General features: G+C 39.5%; 1 protein-coding gene and 1 long non-coding RNA gene across 3 annotated transcripts in view; one reads left to right on the forward strand and one right to left on the reverse strand.

Moving 5' to 3' along the window:
• The window catches only part of ALG14 (ALG14 UDP-N-acetylglucosaminyltransferase subunit), a 94,327-nt gene that overhangs the window by 68,961 nt on the left and 5,615 nt on the right, over positions 1-19,751 (reverse strand). For both annotated transcript variants that reach the window (XM_010385141.1, XM_030935598.1), the window contains exon 2: positions 16,835-16,986. In XM_010385141.1, the coding sequence (XP_010383443.1) occupies positions 16,835-16,986 (152 nt within the window). The remainder of the gene's footprint in view (positions 1-16,834; positions 16,987-19,751) is intronic.
• On the forward strand, positions 13,654-19,563 carry LOC104679533. The gene is made up of 2 exons (XR_750336.1): positions 13,654-14,245; positions 19,069-19,563. It is a non-coding gene; the product is annotated as an uncharacterized LOC104679533 (long non-coding RNA).

Here is a 19,751-nt window from a genome sequence, read left to right on the forward strand (position 1 = left end):
GCAGACAGCCTGTGATATGAAGGTTTGAGGAGGATGACATGATTATTCCAGACACCTAAGGGCTGGGATTTCAGGGCCTCTAAAGGATGCGGAGGAGAAACGCCTACAAAGGAATAAATTGATAGCTGATATTTCCAAGACAATAACAGTTCCCCTGTACCTGAAACTTATTAATAGAAGGCCCTAAGGACCAGTTCTTAATCTTCTTATATTTTCTATCAATCCCTGGGTAATTTTTTTTTTTTTTGAGATGGGGTCTCGCTCTGTCACCCAGGCTGAAGTGCAGTGGAGTGATCTCCGCTTCCTGCAACCTCCGCCTCCCAGGTTCAAGCAATTCTCCTGCCTCAGCCTCCTGAGTTGTTGGGATTACAAGCACGAGCCACTGTGCCCTGCCTACTCCTTGGGTAATCTTACCTAGTTTCTTGTTTTACATACTATCATCTATACAAAGAAGACTCCAAAATCTATATTATGGAGCAGACTTGACTTCTGAACCTCAGACTCATAGATCCCATTGTATTATCTACATCTTCTCTTGTATGTTTACAGATAATCCACAATTACCTCTCCTGATGACCCCTCTAACCTTCCCTGTGTAAGCAGCAACTCCATTCTTCCAGTGGCTCAGGCCAAAAACCCGGGTGCCATCTTCCACTCCTCCTCATTCTCTCACACCCTACATCTTATGTGCCAGGAAATCCTATCAGCTCTGACTTCAGAATATATTGATAATCTGACTTATTTCTTCTACATCCCCTGTTGCCATTCCTGGTCTAAGTCATGCTGATCTCTCATTTGGAGTACTGCAATAGCCTCTAAACCCCTCTCCCTGCTTTTGCCCTTCTCCCCTTCAGTTTACTCAGCACCCAAAGTGATCCTGTCAGATCATGTCCCTGCTCTACCTAAAGCCTCCCAATGGTTCCCCACTTCACTCACTGGGAAAAACCATCCAAGCCAAAAAATGAACAACAGGGTCTTAAAAGACCTAAGCCTAACATCCTTGCCTTTACCTCTGACTCCAGATCATACTCCCGTGCTTCCTTTGCTTTGGCTACACGGACCCTCTCACAATTTCACAAACATGCCAGGCAAGGCCCCACCTCAGGGCCTTCTTTGCAGTTACTGCTTCCTCTGCCAAAATTCTCTTTCCCCAGATGGCTTAACATCTCACCTCCATCAGGTCTTCGTCTAAACACCACCTTTCCTGGTCACTACCTAAAATTACAAACCCCCTTTAACCCTCTGAATCTTCCTATTCCCTTGCCTTGCTTTACTCCTCTTCTTAACAAGTTTTCACTAACACATAAATTTTACCTAATTATCTGGTTTATTATCCTGCCACTAGAATGTAGGTTCCATAAGGGCAGAGATTTTTCTTTTTTATTCACTACTGTATTCCTAACACTTAGTAGGTATTCAACAAATATTGATTGAATAAGTTTGTGAATGCTAAACTTGGTCATGAAGGAAAACTAGAATACTAATCAAAGGAAGGACAAAACCAAGACATACTTTCAGGTAAACAAACAAAAACACGAAAACTCATCACTTACAGAACTTCCATAAAGGAACTAATGAAATACACAGTTCTGAAAGAAAGAAGTCGAATCCATAAAAACAAGTAGGATACAAGAAACAAGGGTAAGAAAGAAAATGCTATATAAATACACATCTAAATAAGCACAATTGTATAAAGCAATAATAATGATAACTAATTTAGTTGGTATAAAAACAAATTAGAACCAAAATACTACACAATAATATGTAAGAGGAGAAGGAGTGCTCACAGTGAAAACATTCTAAAAGCCTTGTTTAAGATGACAGCAAGAGCTCGGGCACGGTGGCTCACGTCTGTAATCCCAGCACTTTGGGAGTCCAAGGCGGGCGGATCATGAGGTCAGGAGTTCGAGACCATCCTGGCTAACATGGTGAAACCCCGTCTCTACTAAAAATACAAAAAATTAGCCAGGCGCGGTGGCGTGCGCCTGTAGTCCCAGCTACTCGGGAGGCTGAGGCAGGAGAATGGCGTGAACCTGGGAGGCGGAGCTTGCAGTGAGCCGAGATTGTGCCACTGTACTCCAGCCTGGGTGACAGAGCGAGACTCCATCTCAAAAAAAGAAAAAAAAAAGATGACAGCAAGAATGAGAAAAAAATAAAAATAAAAGCTTTGTTTTTCAGGAGGAGGATGGAGATATTATATTTTTTTCCTTTAGTTACCCACGTTAACAATTTAAGAATAATGTGTAAGGAGCCAGGCGCAGTGGCTCACACCTGTAATCCCAGCACTTTGGGAGGCCGAAGCAGGTGGATCATTTGAGGTCAGGAGTTCGAGACCAGCCTGGGCAACATGATGAGACCCTGTCTCTACTAAATATACAAAAATGACTCAGGTGTGGTGGCACATGCCTGTAATCTCAGCTACTCAGAGGCTGAAGCAGGAGAATCAGTTGAACCCGGGAGACACAGGTTGTGCAGAGCCAAGATCGCACCACTGCACTCCTGCTTGGGCACCAGAGCAAGACTGCATCTCAAAAAAAAAAAAAAAAAAGAATAATGTCTAAGAGAATAGAATAATTTCCATTTCCAAATGAAAGGAAAAGGGGTGAATAAAGACATCTTCATTAATACAAACAGAAGGCAGCCCAAGGAGGAAAAACAAAAAGATTCAAAGAAAAAGGTCTAAGTAAAAAGGACAAAATAAAATAGGAGAAGGAAATCTAATGCATTATGTATATGTACCAAACATGCTAGTTAGAAGACAATCCTCAGTTTTGAATTTTAAAAATTCCACTATATGTCATTTATAAAAGACACATAAAAAAATGCAATAACACACAAAAAAGTGAAAATAAAGAGGTGCGAAAATATATACCATGCAAACACTAACCAAATGGAAGCTGGTATTTCTATGTTAATGTTAGATAAAATCGATTTTTTTTTAAAAGCATTATTAGGGATAAAATGGGTCACTTCATAATGATTAAAAATAATTCACTATGTAGACTCAAATTTGAACTAGAATGCAAAAATATGTACAGAAAGCTGACAAATACAAAGAAAAAAGACCAATTCACAATCACAATTTTTACATACCTGTGTCTTTCTGTTTTTGGGGATTTTTGTTTTTGTTTGTTTGTTTTTAGAGATGGAGTCTCACTCTGTCACCCAGCCTTGAGTGCAGTGGCATGATCATAGCTCACTGTAACCTAGAACTCCTGGGTTCAAGCAATCCTCCTGCCTTGGCCTCCCACAGTGTTGGGATTACAGGTATGAGCCACAGCACCCAGCCCATGCCTCTCTCCTACTGAATAGATCAAGAAGTCAAAACAATTTATAAAGATATAGAAGATGACTTGAACAATGCAGTAAACATTATGGACATATACAGAACTCTGCAACAAACAATAGGGAATATAATTTCTTTTTAAGCACACAAAATGTACTCAAACTCAAACATACCAGGCTACAAAGTAAGTCTTAACAAATACCAAGGAACTTCTTTTACAAGAACACATTCTCTGCCCACAATGTCAGATTAGAGTTTCAAAAAAAGTCCAGCTACATGTTACTTACAGACAACACATCCAAAAAATAAAAGCACATAGGCTGGACGCGGTGGCTCACGCCTGTAATCCCAGCACTCTGGGAGGCCGAGGCAGGCGGATCACGAGGTCAGGAGATCGAGACCATCCTGGGTAACACGGTGAAACCCCGTTTCTACTAAAAACACACAAAAAATTAGCCTGCTGGTGGCAGGCGCCTGTAGTCCCAGTTACTCCGGAGGCTGAGGCAGGAGAACGGCGCAAACCCGGGAGGTGGAGCTTGCAGTGAGCAGAGATAGTGCCACTGCACTCCATCCAGCCTGGATGACAGAGCAAGACTCGGTCTCAAATAAATAAATAAATAAATAAATAAATAAATAAATAAATAAATAAATAAAATAAAAGCACATAAAGGTACCAAGTATAAGAATAGAAAGTTAAGTTAGACACACTGACATCAGAAAAAATATATACTTTAAGAAAAAGCATTTTAAGGATAAAATAAGTCATTAAATACTGTAATAACAAAAAGTTCAATTGACCAGTAGCTTGTAACAATTTTAAACGTAAATGCATGTAATAAAATAGTCTCAAGATACACAAAACAAAATTGACACAACTACAAGAAGAAATTAAACCTACCAACACAGAGGGAAATTTCATCATATCTCTTTTAGTAACAGCTAAGTGAAACATACAAAAGTGCTGTCAATGGCCGGGCGCGGTGGCTCAAGCCTGTAATCCCAGCACTTTGGGAGGCCAAGACGGGCGGATCACGAGGTCAGGAGATCGAGACCATCCTGGCTAACACGGTGAAACCCCGTCTCTACTAAAAATACAAAAAAAAAACTAGCCGGGCGAGGTGGCGGCGCCTGTAGTCCCAGCTACTTGGGAGGCTGAGGCAGGAGAATGGCGTGAATCCGGGAGGCGGAGCTTGCAGTGAGCTGAGATCTGGCCACTGCACTCCAGCCTGGGTGACAGAGCGAGACTCCGTCTCAAAAAAAAAAAAAAAAAAAAAAAAAAAAAATGCTGTCAAGATCACAGTAGATTTGAACAATACAATTAAAAAGTTTCATTTAATTGTTATATGTAATAGACCATTAGAGAATACACATTTTTCTCACTGACACATGTAACAACTGACCACGTGCAAGCACATTAAGTAAGTTTCAAGGTCATGAAAAAAATGTCAATAATTAAAAAAACTGGGTCCTTTACAGGTCAATTTTCTGACTACACTGGAACAAAATAATAAATCAGTTTAAAAAATGATATTTAGAGTTTTAAAAAATTTGAAATAATTAAAGGGTCAAAGAAAAATTCATAATGAGAATGTTGTGGTACCAGAAATTAACAATAATAAAAGTGTTACATATCAAAATTTTTGAGACGCTGTAAAATGTTACCTAATGACCAATTTATAGTCATACTTGTATTTGAATAAATGCTGAAAATTAATGAGATAAAGATACAACCTAAAACACTGGAAAGTGAACAACAGTATAAACATAAAATCAGAAGCAATTACGTTATACAAATAGAAGAAGAAATTAAATAGAAAATAAGATACAACAGAGAAATCAAAAAGCTAAACATAGAAAAGAATATTGAAATTCCAGCCTGGGCAATATGGTGAAACCCCATCTCTTCCAAAAATACAAAAGTTAACCAGGCATGGGGCATGTGCCTGTGGTCCTAGCTACTTGGGAGGCTGAGGTGGGAAGATCACTGGAGCTCTGGAAGTCAAGGCTGCAGTGAGCTGTGACTGCACCATGGTACTCCAGCCTGGGTGACAGAGCGAGACCTTGTCTCGAACAACAAAAAAATGAATATTAAAATTGACAAATGTCTGGCTTCACACAAGCAAAATTAGGAATGGAAAAGGGCACAAACTACAGCCACAGCGCGAATGACAAAAATAACAAGAGAATATTATTAATAGGGTTTAGATCTGTGTCCCCACCAAATCTCACGTCCAATTATAATCCTCAGCATTGAAGGAGGGGCCTGTTGCGAGGTGCCGGGATCATGGGGGTAGAGTTCTCACGAATGGCTGGTCATGATCCTCTTGGTACAGTATAGTGAGTGAGCTGTCACGGGATCTGTTTGTTTAAGTGTGTAGCACTTCCCTCCACCCCTTCCTCCTGCTCTGCCCATGTGAAGTGCTGGCTCTCCTTTTGCCTTCTGCCATGATTGTAAGCTTCCTGAGGCCTCCCCAGAAGCAAAAGCTGCTATGCTTCTTGTATAGCCTGCAGAACTGTGAGCCAATTAAATCTCTTTTCTTTTTAAATTACCCTGTCTTGGTTATTTCTTTATAGCAATGCAAGAATGACTAATACAATTATGAAAATATTTATGTCAATACATTTGCAAATTTACATAAAATGGACACATTCCTAGAAAAATGTCTTAACAACACGGATTTAAAAAGAAACACAAAGCTTGAAGAGTCCTATAACCATGACAGAAAGAACACATCAGGCCCAGGTGGTTTTGTCTTAGACAAGTTCTATAAAACTTAAAAATAATCAATTCCATGCTTACACAAATTCCTCCTGAGAATAAAAAGTTGTCTATACTCCACAGCTCACTTGATGAGAGTACTGTAACCGTGATACCAATAGCAAAGAAAAAGCACGAGAAAGGAAAAGTACAGGACAATCTCACACACGAACATACATTTAAACATCCAAAACAATATGCTTGCAAACCAAATCTAGCAATGTATTAAAATACAACACACCATAAACAAACCGAGTTTACTCCAGGAATTCAAGAATAGTTCATACCATGTACTTGGCCATGTAAACAAATACAATCGGAACAACCAGATTATCTCACATGCAGAAAAGACGTTTGATAAAAATCAACAAGCAAGTATGATTTAAGGTAAAACTCTTGGCACATTTTTAAAATCAGAAAGAATACAAGGATGTCCACTACATTATTCTCTATTTGTTACTGTTCTGGAAGTTCTGACAAAATAAAATGAGAAAAATAAAAGGTGTAAGGATTAGAAAGAATTAGAACTACCACTATTTGTAGATGATGAGACTATCTTCACAGATAACAAAGATTCATAACAAATCATCAGCTTTAATTAGAATGTAGCAAGCAGTTCTTATGAGATTACTATACAAAAATCAAATATATCTCTACATACCACCAACAGAGAAAATGTCAGTAAAAGAGATATTACTTCCAAAAGTAAAAAAACAATACAAGATACTTAGAAACAAACACACCAAAGATACGCAAGACTCTTACGAAGACAATTAGAAATGTTACTGAAAAGCGCTAAGGAGATCTAAACATTGAACAGAGAGAGAAAGAGATGAAGTTTCTGGATAGGAAGACATCATCATATAGATATAAGTTCTCCCCAAACTGATATATTCAATTTAATGCAAATAAAAATACCAACAAGGTTCTTTTGTGAACTTGTCAAAGCTAATTTAAAAACCTATGTAAGAAAGAAAGGAAAATTAAAACCCTTCTGAAGGATAAAGCTAAGGGAGTTTGGTACTGGGTGAGGGACAGACAAACCAGTTAATAGAATAGACAGCTAGGCTGAATAGCTGTATAATAGAAGCAGAAAAAAAAAAAAAAAATTAGAGAGCTAAGATACAGACCTATACATACACAAAAACTTGACATATCAGTGGTGGCATGGCAGAAATGGACTGTTGAATAAATGGTGCTGGGCTGGGCCCCTGTTTTGCCATATGGAAATTAGATCTCTTTCAAACATTATACAGAAAAAATCAATTCCAGATGAATTAAAGACAAATGTGAAAAGCAAAATGTGCCAGGCACAGTGGCTCATGTTTATAATCCTAGCACTTTGGGAGGCCAAGGTGGGCAGACTGCTTGAGTCCAGTAGTTCGAGACCAGCCTGGGCAACATGGAGAAATTCTGTCTCTACAAAAAATACAAAAATTAGCTAGGTGTGGTGGTGCACTCCCATAGTCCCAGCGACTTGGAAGGCTGAGGTGGGAGGATTGCCTCAGTTGGGAAGATCGAGGCTGCAGTGAGCTGTGATCATGCCACTGCACTCCAGCCTGGGTGACAGAGTGAGACTTTGTCTCGAAAAAAGAAAAGAAAAATATTAGAACTTCTAGAAAATAACACTTGAGTATAACTCTATGACCTTTAAGTCCTAAGGGAAAATATAAATTTGGATTCCTAAAGGAAAATATAAACATTAAAATCTAAAACTTCTGGCCAGGCGTGGTGGCTCACGCCTGTAATCCCAGCACTTTGGGAGACCGAGGCGGGCGGATCACGAGGTCAGGAGTTTGAGACCAGCCTGGCAGACATAGTGAAACCCTGTCTCTACTAAAAATACAACAATTAGTTGAGCATGGTGGCTCACGCCTGTAGTCCCAGCTACTCAGGAGGCTGAGGCTGGAGAATTGCTTGAACCCAGGATGTGGAGGTTGTAGTAAGCTGAGATCAGGCCACTGCACTCCAGCCTGGGCAACAGAGCGAGACTCTATCTCAAAAAAAAAAAAAATTCTAATACTTCTCTTCATATAAAACAGTGAATGAATAAGCAGGAAGAAAATGAATAGTTTTTTATATGTATAAATAAACAAATATAAATATAAATATATATATACACATACACACGCACACAAGTATGTTTATGGATATGGAAATATATTGTCCATGTAACCATCCTATAAATATATATATGCACACGCACATACAGTTAGTCCTCCGGATCTACAGGTTCTGCATCCGTGGATTCAATCAACCATGGAGAGAAAATATTTGGGAAAAAAATGGATAACTGTATCTGTACTGGACATGTACAGGCTTTTTTCCCCTTGTCATTATTTCCTAAATAATATAGTATAACAACTATTTACATAGTATTTACACTGTATTAGGTATTATAAATAATCTGGAGGTATTTGAAGTATATGGGAGGATGAGCAATGTGCAAATACTACATCATCTTATAAAAGGGACTTGAGCATCTGTGGAGTTTGGCATCCGTGCAAGGTCGTGAAAATACATGCACACACGCACACACACACACAGATGGTCATTTCTCCTTAGATGACCATCTGTGTGTGTGTGTGTGTATGTAGATATACATATATGACCTATATATAATGTGAAAAAGGATTAGTTTACAGAATAGACAAGTAGAAAAAAAGAGAAGAAAATCGTCCTAAATTGAAGAAAGATCGTAAAAGTCCACTGAATTTGAGAAAGAATTAATACGAAAACAGACACGTAGACATGGCCTGATTAAATTTCAGAATTCTAAGGAAAGAGAATCAAACTAGGATCAAACATCTTTTCTGGAACTCTGACTGCTGGAAGAGAATGGAATAGTATTCACACACTCTGAGAGGAAAAAATTGTGGCATTACAATTAGTATTGTACATCAAGCCAAACGACTATAGGGATATTGTCACAACAAAGGTATTTTCAGGCCGGGCACGGTGGGGTCACCCCTGCAATCCCAGCACTCTGGGAGGCCGAGGTGGGCGGATCATGAGATCAGGAGATTGAGACCATCCTGACCAACATGGTGAAACCCCTTCTCTACTAAAAATACAAAACTTAGCTGGGCATGGTGGTGCACGCCTGTAATCTCAGCTACTTGGGAGGCTGAGGCAGGAGAGTCGCTTGAACCAGAGAGTCGGAGGTTACTGTGAGCCAAGATCGCACCACTGCACTCCAGCCTGGCAACAGAGTGAGACTCTGTCTAAAAAAAAAAGATTTTTTTTCAGAGATGATAGCTGGGGGTAGTGGCTCACGCTTGTAATCCCAGCATTCTGGGAGACTGAGGCGGAAGGATCACTTGAGGTCAGGAGTTTGAGACCAGCCTGGTCAACACGGCAAAACCCCATCTCTGCTAATAATAATACCAAAAAAAATTAGCTGGGCGTCATGGCACATGCCTGTAATACCAACCACTCAGGAGGCTGAGTCAGGAGAATCACTTGAACACCGGAAGTGGAGGTTGTGGTGAGCCGAGATAGTGCCACTGCCCTCCAGCCTGGACAACAGAGTGAGATTCAGTCTAAAAAAAAAAAAAAAAAAAAGATACCTTTAGAGCTGAAAAGATTCTGGAAATATATGTCCACATAACCTTTCTCAAAAAAAAAAAAAAAAAAAAAAAAAATTGAAGGAAACACTTGAACCAAATAGAAACCAAAATGAAATCAGAAGAAGACATGGTATACTAGAAACAGTGGTGAGTTAAGACTATATAACTGTTGATGTTATGATGAGATTTAATTAAAAAGTGATACCTGAGCTAGGAGAAAGCTAATGAAAATCTATTCTAGAGTTTTTAAAATTTTCTTTCCTCTCATTCCTGACATTTCATGATTCTTTTCCTTCATATTTGCCTTATTGCCTGGAGAATTCCTTTAGCCTGACTTTCAATTCACGAATAAGGTTTTCGGCTATATTTAGCCTGATAATTACTGACTCAGAACTTTTAATTTTGATAAGCACTTTGTTTTAATTTCCAAGGAATCTTTCTTGTTTTAAGATTGCTTCCTTTATAAAACAGATTATACTTGGCCAGGTGCGGTGGCTCACGCCTGTAATCCCAGCACTTTGAAAGGCTGAGGCGGGCAGATCACAAGGTCAGGAGTTCGAGACCAGCCTGGCCAACATGGTGAAACCCTGCCTCTACTACAAATACAAAAATTAATTGGGCATGATGGTGGGTGCCTGTAATTCAAACTACTAGAGGGGCTGAGGCAGGAGAATCGTTTGAACCTGGGCAGCAGAGGTTGCAGTGAGCTGAGATCATACCATTGCATTCTAGCCTGGGCAACAGGGCAAGATGCTGTCTCAAAACAAAACAAAACAAAACAAACAAACAAAACCCAAACAGATTATTCTTGTTTATTTGGAATATCTCCTTGATTTCCAATGATAATATGAAATTTAAAAAGTTATTTTCTTTTTTTCTTCCTCTTTTTAAGTCTCTTGTGGTCACCCAGGAGCTAAAAAGTTATTTTGTTTCTATATTAACTTTTGGGAGGGGATCTTTGTTTTGAACCTGTTAATTATCTTCACAATATCTAATCACATTTCATTTTCAGTTTACTATAAATGAAAGTCTAGATTAGTGTCATCTGATAGAACTTTCTGCCATGATAAAAATTTTCTATTCTATATGATCCAAACTGGTAGCTACTAGCCACATGTGGCTGCTGAACATTAGAAATGAGGCTAGTGCAACCCAGGGACCAAATTTTAAATTTTACTTAGTTTTAACTAATTTAAATTGAAATATACGTAGCCACATATGGCTGGTGGCTACTATACTGGACATTGCAGGTCTAGATTGTTAAATATACTTGGCTAATACGGGCTCTTCCAGCAAATGTATTGATCACTATTGATTTCTTCAGCAAGACCCCACCTTTTCCTAGTCTGGTGAGCTCCATGCAAGGTACAAAAGATGGCTGAGCTGAAGTGTAGAAAAAGACCAGTAGGGAACTCCCGCTACCTTAGTAAGGCTTGGCAGGAAGGTGTCTACCTCTGCCTCCTTGTCTTGCTGTCCCTCACCACGTCCTGTCAACACCCTCCTACACATACACACACACACACAAATGTGGTACCCAGTGGTGGCCAGCAGGAATGTTCATGCTATCTCCGTCAGCAGCTCATTTGCATCTCTGCAGAGCTCTTCCCAGCTTCAGATTCATGAATAGAGGCTCTTTTAGGAATGGAGTAGAATTTTTTCTCTAACAGTGGCTGCACTGCCCCAGTAGAAAAGTGTTAGTAAAGGAAGTCGATCAGAGATGCTCAGTCCTACATTGCACTTTGAAAATACAAAATAATGGCACTATAAAAATCCAAAATCTGGCTTGGCATGGTGGCTCATGCCTGTAATCACAGCACTTTGGGAGGCTGAGGTGGGCAGATCATGAGGTCAGGAGATCAAGACCATCCTGGCCAACATGGTGAAATCCTGTCTCTACTAAAAAAAAAAAATTAGCCAGGCATGATGGCAGGCGCCTGTACCCCCAGCTACTCAGGAGGCTGAGGCAGGAGAATTGCTTGAACCCGGGAGGCGGAGGCTGCAGTGAGCCGAGATCACGCCACTGCACTCCAGCCTGGGCGACAAAGCAAGACTGTTTAAAAACAAAACAAAACAAAACAAAAAACAACGCAAATAAATACAAATAAAAATCCAAAATATTTGGTTTCTTATCAATGTGAAGCAAACCCAATTTACTTGGTTCTAAGTATTGTGATGCACAGTATATAACAATCTTCCAAATGTTTCACTAAACTATGAAATCATTCAGTAAATAAACAATACATATGGTGACAGACCAAGAGGGAAATATTTAATACATATGCTAAATTAAAAATAGAGCCTCCAAATTAGATGCAACTTCAGAAGCAACTTGCACACTAGCAGTTGGGTCAAACCAAAGATACCTGCTCCTTATGGTGAAAAACACAGTAACAATTTTGTGATTATTTTGCTCTTTGAACATTTTTAAGTGCTCTATACCACTGGTAAACTAGACTTTTCACATTATTCTTATAGGAAAAATCATAATCATTTTCTCCAAATTCTCTATCATTTCTCAAGTACACCCTAAGATAAGAGACTAAATGACATTTTCAGTCTCTGATGCCTTAGATGAGAATTTCCAGGGCATTCTTCTCATACTAAGTCTTTCGAATTGGAAAATAACACACAAATGCGGCAGGGTCGTTATGTAGGAGAAGCAAAGGCTTTGGAGGAAACATCTAGGTGTGTGACACATATTTGGCAGGACTCTGGTTATTTACACCTTTGAGCCTCGATTTTTCTCATTTGTAAAATGAGGATACTATTATCTGTCTCACAATAATGAAAGGAACACTTACTAGTATACTCAATATTCTCTATTTTCTCCTTTTACACTTACAAAAAAATCACCTGCTATTTCTAGACTTTCACAATATCTAAAAGAGAAAGGTTGTTGTTTTGCATTATATGTCAAAGAGACTTTCCTGGCTGGGTGCAGTGTGGCTCATGCCGGGAATCTCAGCAGTTGGGAGGCCGAGGCAGGCAGATCACTTGAGGTCAGGATTTTGAGACCAGGCTGGCCAACATGGTGAAACCCCAACTCTACTAAAATACAGAAATTAGCCAGGCGTGGTGGCACATGCCTGTAGTCCCAGCTACTCTCGGGAGGGTGAGGCAGGAGAATCACTTGAACCTGGGAGGCAGAGGTTGCAGTGAGTCAAGAATGTGATGATGCACTCCAGGCTGGGTAACAGAGCTAGACACCATCTCAAAAAAAAAAAAAAAAAAAGAGACTTTCCTAAAATAGTTCAATATAAATATTTACATTCAGTGAACTACTGTCCCCCTAAAATTCATATCCACCTGGAATCTATGAATGTGACCTTATTTAGAAATAAGATCACTGCAGATATGATTAAGTTAAAATGAGGCCCTTCTGAATTAGAGTGGGCCTTAAATCCAACTGGTATCCTCATAAAAAAGGCATGTGAAGACAGAGATACAGAAAAGGTCATAGGATGGTGGAAGCCGAGATTAGAGTGACGTAGCTGCAAGCTAAGGAAGGCCAAGCATTGCTGGCAACCACTAGAAGCCAGGAAGAAGCAAGGAGGATTCTTCTTCAGAACCTCCAGAGGGAGTATGGCTCCATGACACCTTGATTTCAGACTTCTACCCTTCAGAACTATGAGAAAATACATTTCTATCGTTTTAAGCCACCCAGTTTATGGTATTTTGTTACAGCAACCCTAAGAAACTAATACAGTATTGATTCCTAAAACAAAAACAAAATCATTTTGGCTTATTTTCCACAGAGGAAAAAAGTACCACACATTTTGCTATAGCTGAATGATAGCAAGCAGATTTACATCCTGATCTTGTTTGACGTGGATTTTTTGAGAATATATTTTAGTAGTATATTAGTTGGGGATAATGTTTATAAGTGACCAAAAGTTAACTCAAATAGGCATAAGAGAGAGAGAGAGAGAGAGAGAGAGAGAGTGTGTGTGTGTGTGTTGCAAAGGTGGGAACAAAGGGAGTAGGGTAGGGTTCTAGGAGTGGATCCTGACTTCCCAAGAAAAGAACCACCAACCCAGGACCAACACAGCCATAGCAGGGCCTCTTGAGCCACTGAATGCAGCACCAGACACTGGCTTCTCCTCTCTTCCTGTTCATTATCTTCATTCTTCTATCTATAGACTGCCTTTATCTTCTAAGTGAAAACATGACTGTCAGCAGCTTTCAAGCTTTATCATTTACAGAACTTGGTTGAAGACAGATTGATTCCATTCTCTAGCTCTCCAAGCCCAAAAAGCTCAGAGAAAGACTTCAATTGGTCTGAGTGAGGCCAGCTGTCCACCCCTGAACTATCCAAAGCAGCCCTGCAGCTGGGCCATTCCCAGAGAGAGGGATGAGTAAAGGCACTCACTCTACACAAGGAACAGCTCTAGTTTCCTTCCTTAATAAAGAAACTGTTTCACTTAAAAAAAAAATCTCTAAACACTGACTAAAATGCTAAAATGAAGTGAGCAACCAGGGGAAAGAAGTATTAATAATTTCAAGGGCAGACACAAACACGATTTGGAGAAGAAACAGCAGTCATAGACAAATCAAATTATCCATAAATGTAACACACTGATAGAGAGTTTTAATGAAGAGCCAATAAGCACATGAACTGGATGCTTCGTGTGTGTAAGTATAAATAAAATAATTTTCACTATTGGGATTCATGAAAAACCACTTTCTCTATTTAAAAGAATAAAAAATATGCAGAAAATTAAGCAACAATTTTTTTCCCTTCAAATTTTAAGTTCCAGGGTACGTGCGCAGGATGTGCAGGTTTGTTACATAGGTAAAAGTGTGCCATGGTGGTTTGCTGCACAAATTAATCCATCACCTAGGTATTAAGCCCAGCATCCATTAGCTATTCTTCCTGATGCTCTACCTCCTCCAAGCCCTCCCTTCAACAGGCCCCAGTGTTTGTTGTTCCCCCATATGTATCCATGTATTCTCATAGCTCAGCTCCTACTTATAAGTGAAAATATGTAGTACTTAGTTTTCTGTTCCCACGTTAGTTTGCTGAGGATAACGGCTTCTGGCTCCATCCATGTCCCTGCAGAGGACATTATCTTGTTCCTTTTTATTGCTGCATAGTATTCCATAGTGTATATGTACCACATTTTCTTTTTTTTTTTTTTTTTTTTTTTTTTTTTTTTTTTTTTTTCTTGAGGCGGAGTCTCGCTCTGTCGCCCGGACTGGAGTGCAGTGGCCCGATCTCAGCTCACTGCAAGCTCCGCCTCCCGGGTTTGCTCCATTCTCCCGCCTCAGCCTCCCGAGTAGCTGGGACTACAGGCGCCCGCCACCTCGCCCGGCTAGTTTTTGTATTTTTTTTTTTTTTTTTTTTTTTTTTTTTTTTTTTTTTTTTTTTTTTTTTTTTAGTAGAGACGGGGTTTCACTGTGTTAGCCAGGATGGTCTCGATCTCCTGACCTCGTGATCCGCCCGTCTCGGCCTCCCAAAGTGCTGGGATTACAGGCTTGAGCCACCGCGCCCGGCCCATTTTCTTTATCCATTCTATCATTGAGGGCACTTGGGTTGATTCCATGTCTTTGCTATTGTGAACAGTGCTGCAGTGAACATATGTGTGCATGTATCTTTAAAATAGAATGATTTATATTCATTTGGGTAAAAACCTAGTAATGGGATTGCTAGGTCAAGTAGTATTTCTGCCTCTAGATTTCTGAGGAATCGCCATACTATCTTCCACAATGGTTGAACTAATGTACATTGTCACCAATAGTGTAAAAGCATTCCTTTTTCTCCACAACCTCGCCAACATCTCTTGTTTCTGGACTTTTTAATAATCGCCATTCTGAGTGGTGTGAGATGGTATCTCATTGTTGTTTTGATTTGCATTTCTCTAATGATCAGTGATGTTGAGCTTTCTTTCATATGTTTGTCAGCTGCATGAATGTCTTCTTTTGAGAAGGGTCTGTTCATGTCCTTTGCCCACTTCTTAATGAGACTGTTTTTTTCTTGTAAATTTAAGTCCCTTGTAGGCTCTGTATATTAGACCTTTGTCAGATGGACATATTGCAAAAATTTTCTCCAATCCTGTAGGTTGTCTGTTCACTCTGATGAGTTTCTTTTGCTGTGTATAAGCTCTTTAGTTTAATTAGATCCCATTTTTCAATTTTTACTTTTGCTGCAATTGCTTTTGGCATTTTCGTCATAAAATCTTTGCCCATGCCTATGTCCTGAATACTACTGCTTAGATTTTCTTCTAGGGTTTTTTATAATTTTGGATTTTACACTTATGTCTTTAATCTACCTTTATTTTTGTATAAAGTGTAAGGAAGGAATCCAGTTTCAATTTTCTGCATATGGCTAGCCAGTTCAACTCCTTGCAAAACAGAAAATCCTTTCCCCATTGCTCGTTTTTGTCAGGTTTGTAGATCAGATGGTTGTAAGCGTGTGGTCTTATTTCTGAGTTCTCTACTCTATTCCATTGGCCTGTGTCTGTTTCTGTACAAGTATCATGCTGTTTTGGTTACTGCAGCCTTGTAGTATAGTTTGAAGTCGGGTGGCATGATGCCTCCAGCTTTGTTCTTTTTGCTTAGGACTCTCTTGGCTATTCAGACTCCTTTTTGGTTCCACATGAATTTTTAAATAGTTTCTTATAATTCTGTTAAGAACGTAAATGGTGGTTTAATGGGAATAGCATTGAATCTATAAATTACTTTGGGCAGTATAGCCATTTTCACAACATTGATTCTTCCTAACCCATAAGCATGGAATGTATTTCCATTTGTTTGTGTCGTCTCTGATTTCATTGAGCAGTTGTTTGTAGTTCTCCTTGAAGAGGTCCTTCACTTCCCTTGTTAGCTGTACTCCTAGGTATTTTATTCTTTTTGTAGGTGACTGTGAATGGGAGTTCATTCATGATTTGGGTCTCAGCTTGCTTGTTGTTAGTGTATAGGAATGCTAGTGATTTTGCACATTGATTTTGTATCCTGAGACTTGGATAAAGTTGCTTATCAGCTTAAGAAGCTTTTGGGCTGAGACAATGGGATTTTCTAGGTATAGGATCATGTCATCTGCAAACGAGGATAATTTTACTTCCTCTCTCCCTACCTGAATACACTTCATTTCTTTCTCTTTCCTGATTGCCCTGGCCAGAACTTCCAATACTATGTTGAATAGGAGTGGTGAGATTATTTCTAAAGATGATTAAACTCTATGTACAACTTGTAATTTTCTTAGAAATAGAAATTGTCACTTACCATGTTATTAGGGTCTCTATCAGCTCGATCTAGTTCAAAAGAATTTATTTTATTGGCACTCATTTCATCAGCGTCAGCAATGACATAATGTCTAGGTGAGTAGGCATTGGACAAGCTCCCAAGCAGCCTCAGGATCTCGGTGGTATGCCCACCTGGAAAAAATATCAGAAGTCCTAAGATTAATAAACCCACAATGGACATATCCATTTGACCATGTTATACCAATGTCATCGTTTCAGGTGGGGGGGCACTGTAATTGTATATTTCTCAGAAGACACAAGAACATTTGAAAACAATAAATCTATGCACTTGTATAAATACGACTTTTACATCAAAAGCACTAGCAGTAGGTACTAAGGAAGGCACAAAACAGTATAAGACATAGCTCTTGCTATCAAGAAGACTGGTGAGAAAGGGGCAAGACACATATATGAAGACAAAGAAGATCCAAGACAGCAAGAAAAACTAAAATGTGGAGGGTAAGCAAATGGTTACAAAAAATCAATGCCTTAAAAATAAGGAAGATCCCTATGATGGCGGGCATCTGCAGTCCCAGCTACTCGGGAGGCTGAGGCAGGAGAATGGCATGAACCCGGGAGGCAGAGCTTGCAGTGAGCCGAGATCATGCCATTGCACTCCAGCCTAGATAACAGAGCAAGATTCCATCTCAAAAAAAAAAAAAAAAGAATAAGGAAGATCCCTGAAAAAGGCTGAGATGACTTGAAAGGTGAAGATAATGGAGAGATAGGAGTAGGGAGGCCACTGGGTGGAGATGGAGATTGTTAGGGCATGAGATGACAAGATCTGAAACATGTGTTCAAAGTGTGGTAGGAATACTGGGAAGAAGGGTACGGGTGAAATAAGGTCACGAAAGCAGGATGGGAAAAGGGAAGCCAGTCACTGAAGGTTCTGTGTAGAGAAATAAAGTGAAGGAGGCATGAGCACTGACCAGCAGGACTTGGGCCTTCCTAAGAAACATTTTTTGTCCACCACTGTAACTCCAGCTCCTATCAGAGGTCTCAGCACACTGCAGCTCCTCAAATATTTATCATCTTCACCAAATGAGTAATGTTCAGTTTCTGAAGTCATATAATCTCCAAAATTCCAAAATTTTAATACATTAATTACAAAAGCATAAATTTAAAAATCAGCTATGTTCATTGAGGTTTCCTTCACGAAAACAATAGAATATCTACCTATCTATAAACTATTTAAGCAAAACAGTCAAACTCCTTATCAAGGAGCCCTATCATACCTATTTCAGTCTCATCTCACAAGCTCTGTGCCTCAGTCAGGTTGATGTCTTTAACATTGTCTGCATTCATTTTACTTGTTACTCACTCCTTGCCTCTGGTCATGCTGCTCCCCATACCTAGAAGGCATCCCCCACCCCACCTCCCTTATTGTTGTAAGAAAGAGTATATAGTGATACAAGAACACAAACAAAGATAAATTAAACACGAGTTTCCCCCCAACACAAATTTGCGATCTTGGCTCACTGCAACCTCCACTTCCCAGGTTCAGGCGATTCTCCTGCCTCAGCCTGCCTCAGCCTCCCGAGTAGCTGCAATTACAGGCGTGCGCCACCACACCTGGCTACTTTTTGCATTTTTAGTAGAGACAGGGTTTCACCATTGTTGGTCAGACTGGTCTTGAACTCCTGACCTCAGGTGATTCACCCACCCAGCCTCCCAAAGTGCTGGGATTACGGGCGTGAGCCACCGCGTCAGCCCCACATTTTTTCTTAATAGTAGAAAGGAAAGGATTTCATTCTAGATTCCAGGAGGAATTATATATAGAAACAAATTTGGCATAGATTTAGTGTGAATTTCAGGAATTAAAATCATACGTTAGCTTCATAACCTGTCACCCATCTTCTTGACTGGGGCATATAGTTTACACATCTGGTTTATACACATTTAGTATTTTTGGTTTTAGCCTCGAAAAAAACAAAAAAGTCAGGCCAGACACGGTGGCTCACGCCTGTAATCTCAGCTACTCGGGAGGCTGAGGCAGGAGAATTGCTTGAGACCACACTCCAGCCTGGGCAACAGTGCGAGACTCTGTCTCAAAAAAGAAAAAAAAAAGTGGTGGTACTCCAAGTAGGTACTTGTTTTCACAGCTGGAATAATGAAGGATAAAACCTAATATCCACAACATCTTTCACTACAATTAAAACTTCATTATACCTGCTTTAATAGTCTTTTTTTTCCTCTTTTTTTTTCTTTTTTAAGGAAACCCTCACTGAATACTGTGAAAGTTGTCAGGATAAAAATAGAGTCACTGTGACAAAATGGAGCTGGGAAAGGCCATGAAGGAAGGGTTCTTAATGCTCAATCGCCTGAACACAAGAACTACCACAAAAGACTATACCAAAACCACAACCTTGTACAAAGGCCATTGCAACCTTATGCAAAAAAATACTCCTGCAAGGACATCTGCCCAGCCACTGCCTGCCTAACCTTGGACTGATGCCACCCTTATTATTGATCCCTGTAAGCAAGGATAATTGTTTCAAAACAACTTATATAACCCTCCCCATTTTAGCTTTAAAAATCGCTGTCTTCCCTTGCCTCTTTGTGCCCATAGTTTATTCAGCATGTGTATTCCATACTACAATGCTTATTCTTGAATATACTTATTATATTTGGAGAATTTCTCTGTTATTTAGGTTGACAGTATATTCACTGAAAATTTAGCCTTGTTACTGAATAAAGTCATTAAAATGATGGACTTTGTCTTCCATTTCACTCTTTTATTAAGATACATTTTTTTGAGAATAAGATCCTCTAAGTTATACCTTAAAATATATCCAGCATCCAATCACTTCTCACCATTTCTTTTGTTATACTCCTGCTCCAGGCCACTATCACCTCTCACATGGATTACGAACACAGCTTACTGATCTGTTCCCTGA

The sequence above is a fragment of the Rhinopithecus roxellana genome, chromosome 8 (assembly GCF_007565055.1).
Source record: "Rhinopithecus roxellana isolate Shanxi Qingling chromosome 8, ASM756505v1, whole genome shotgun sequence".
Lineage (NCBI taxonomy): Eukaryota > Metazoa > Chordata > Mammalia > Primates > Cercopithecidae > Rhinopithecus > Rhinopithecus roxellana.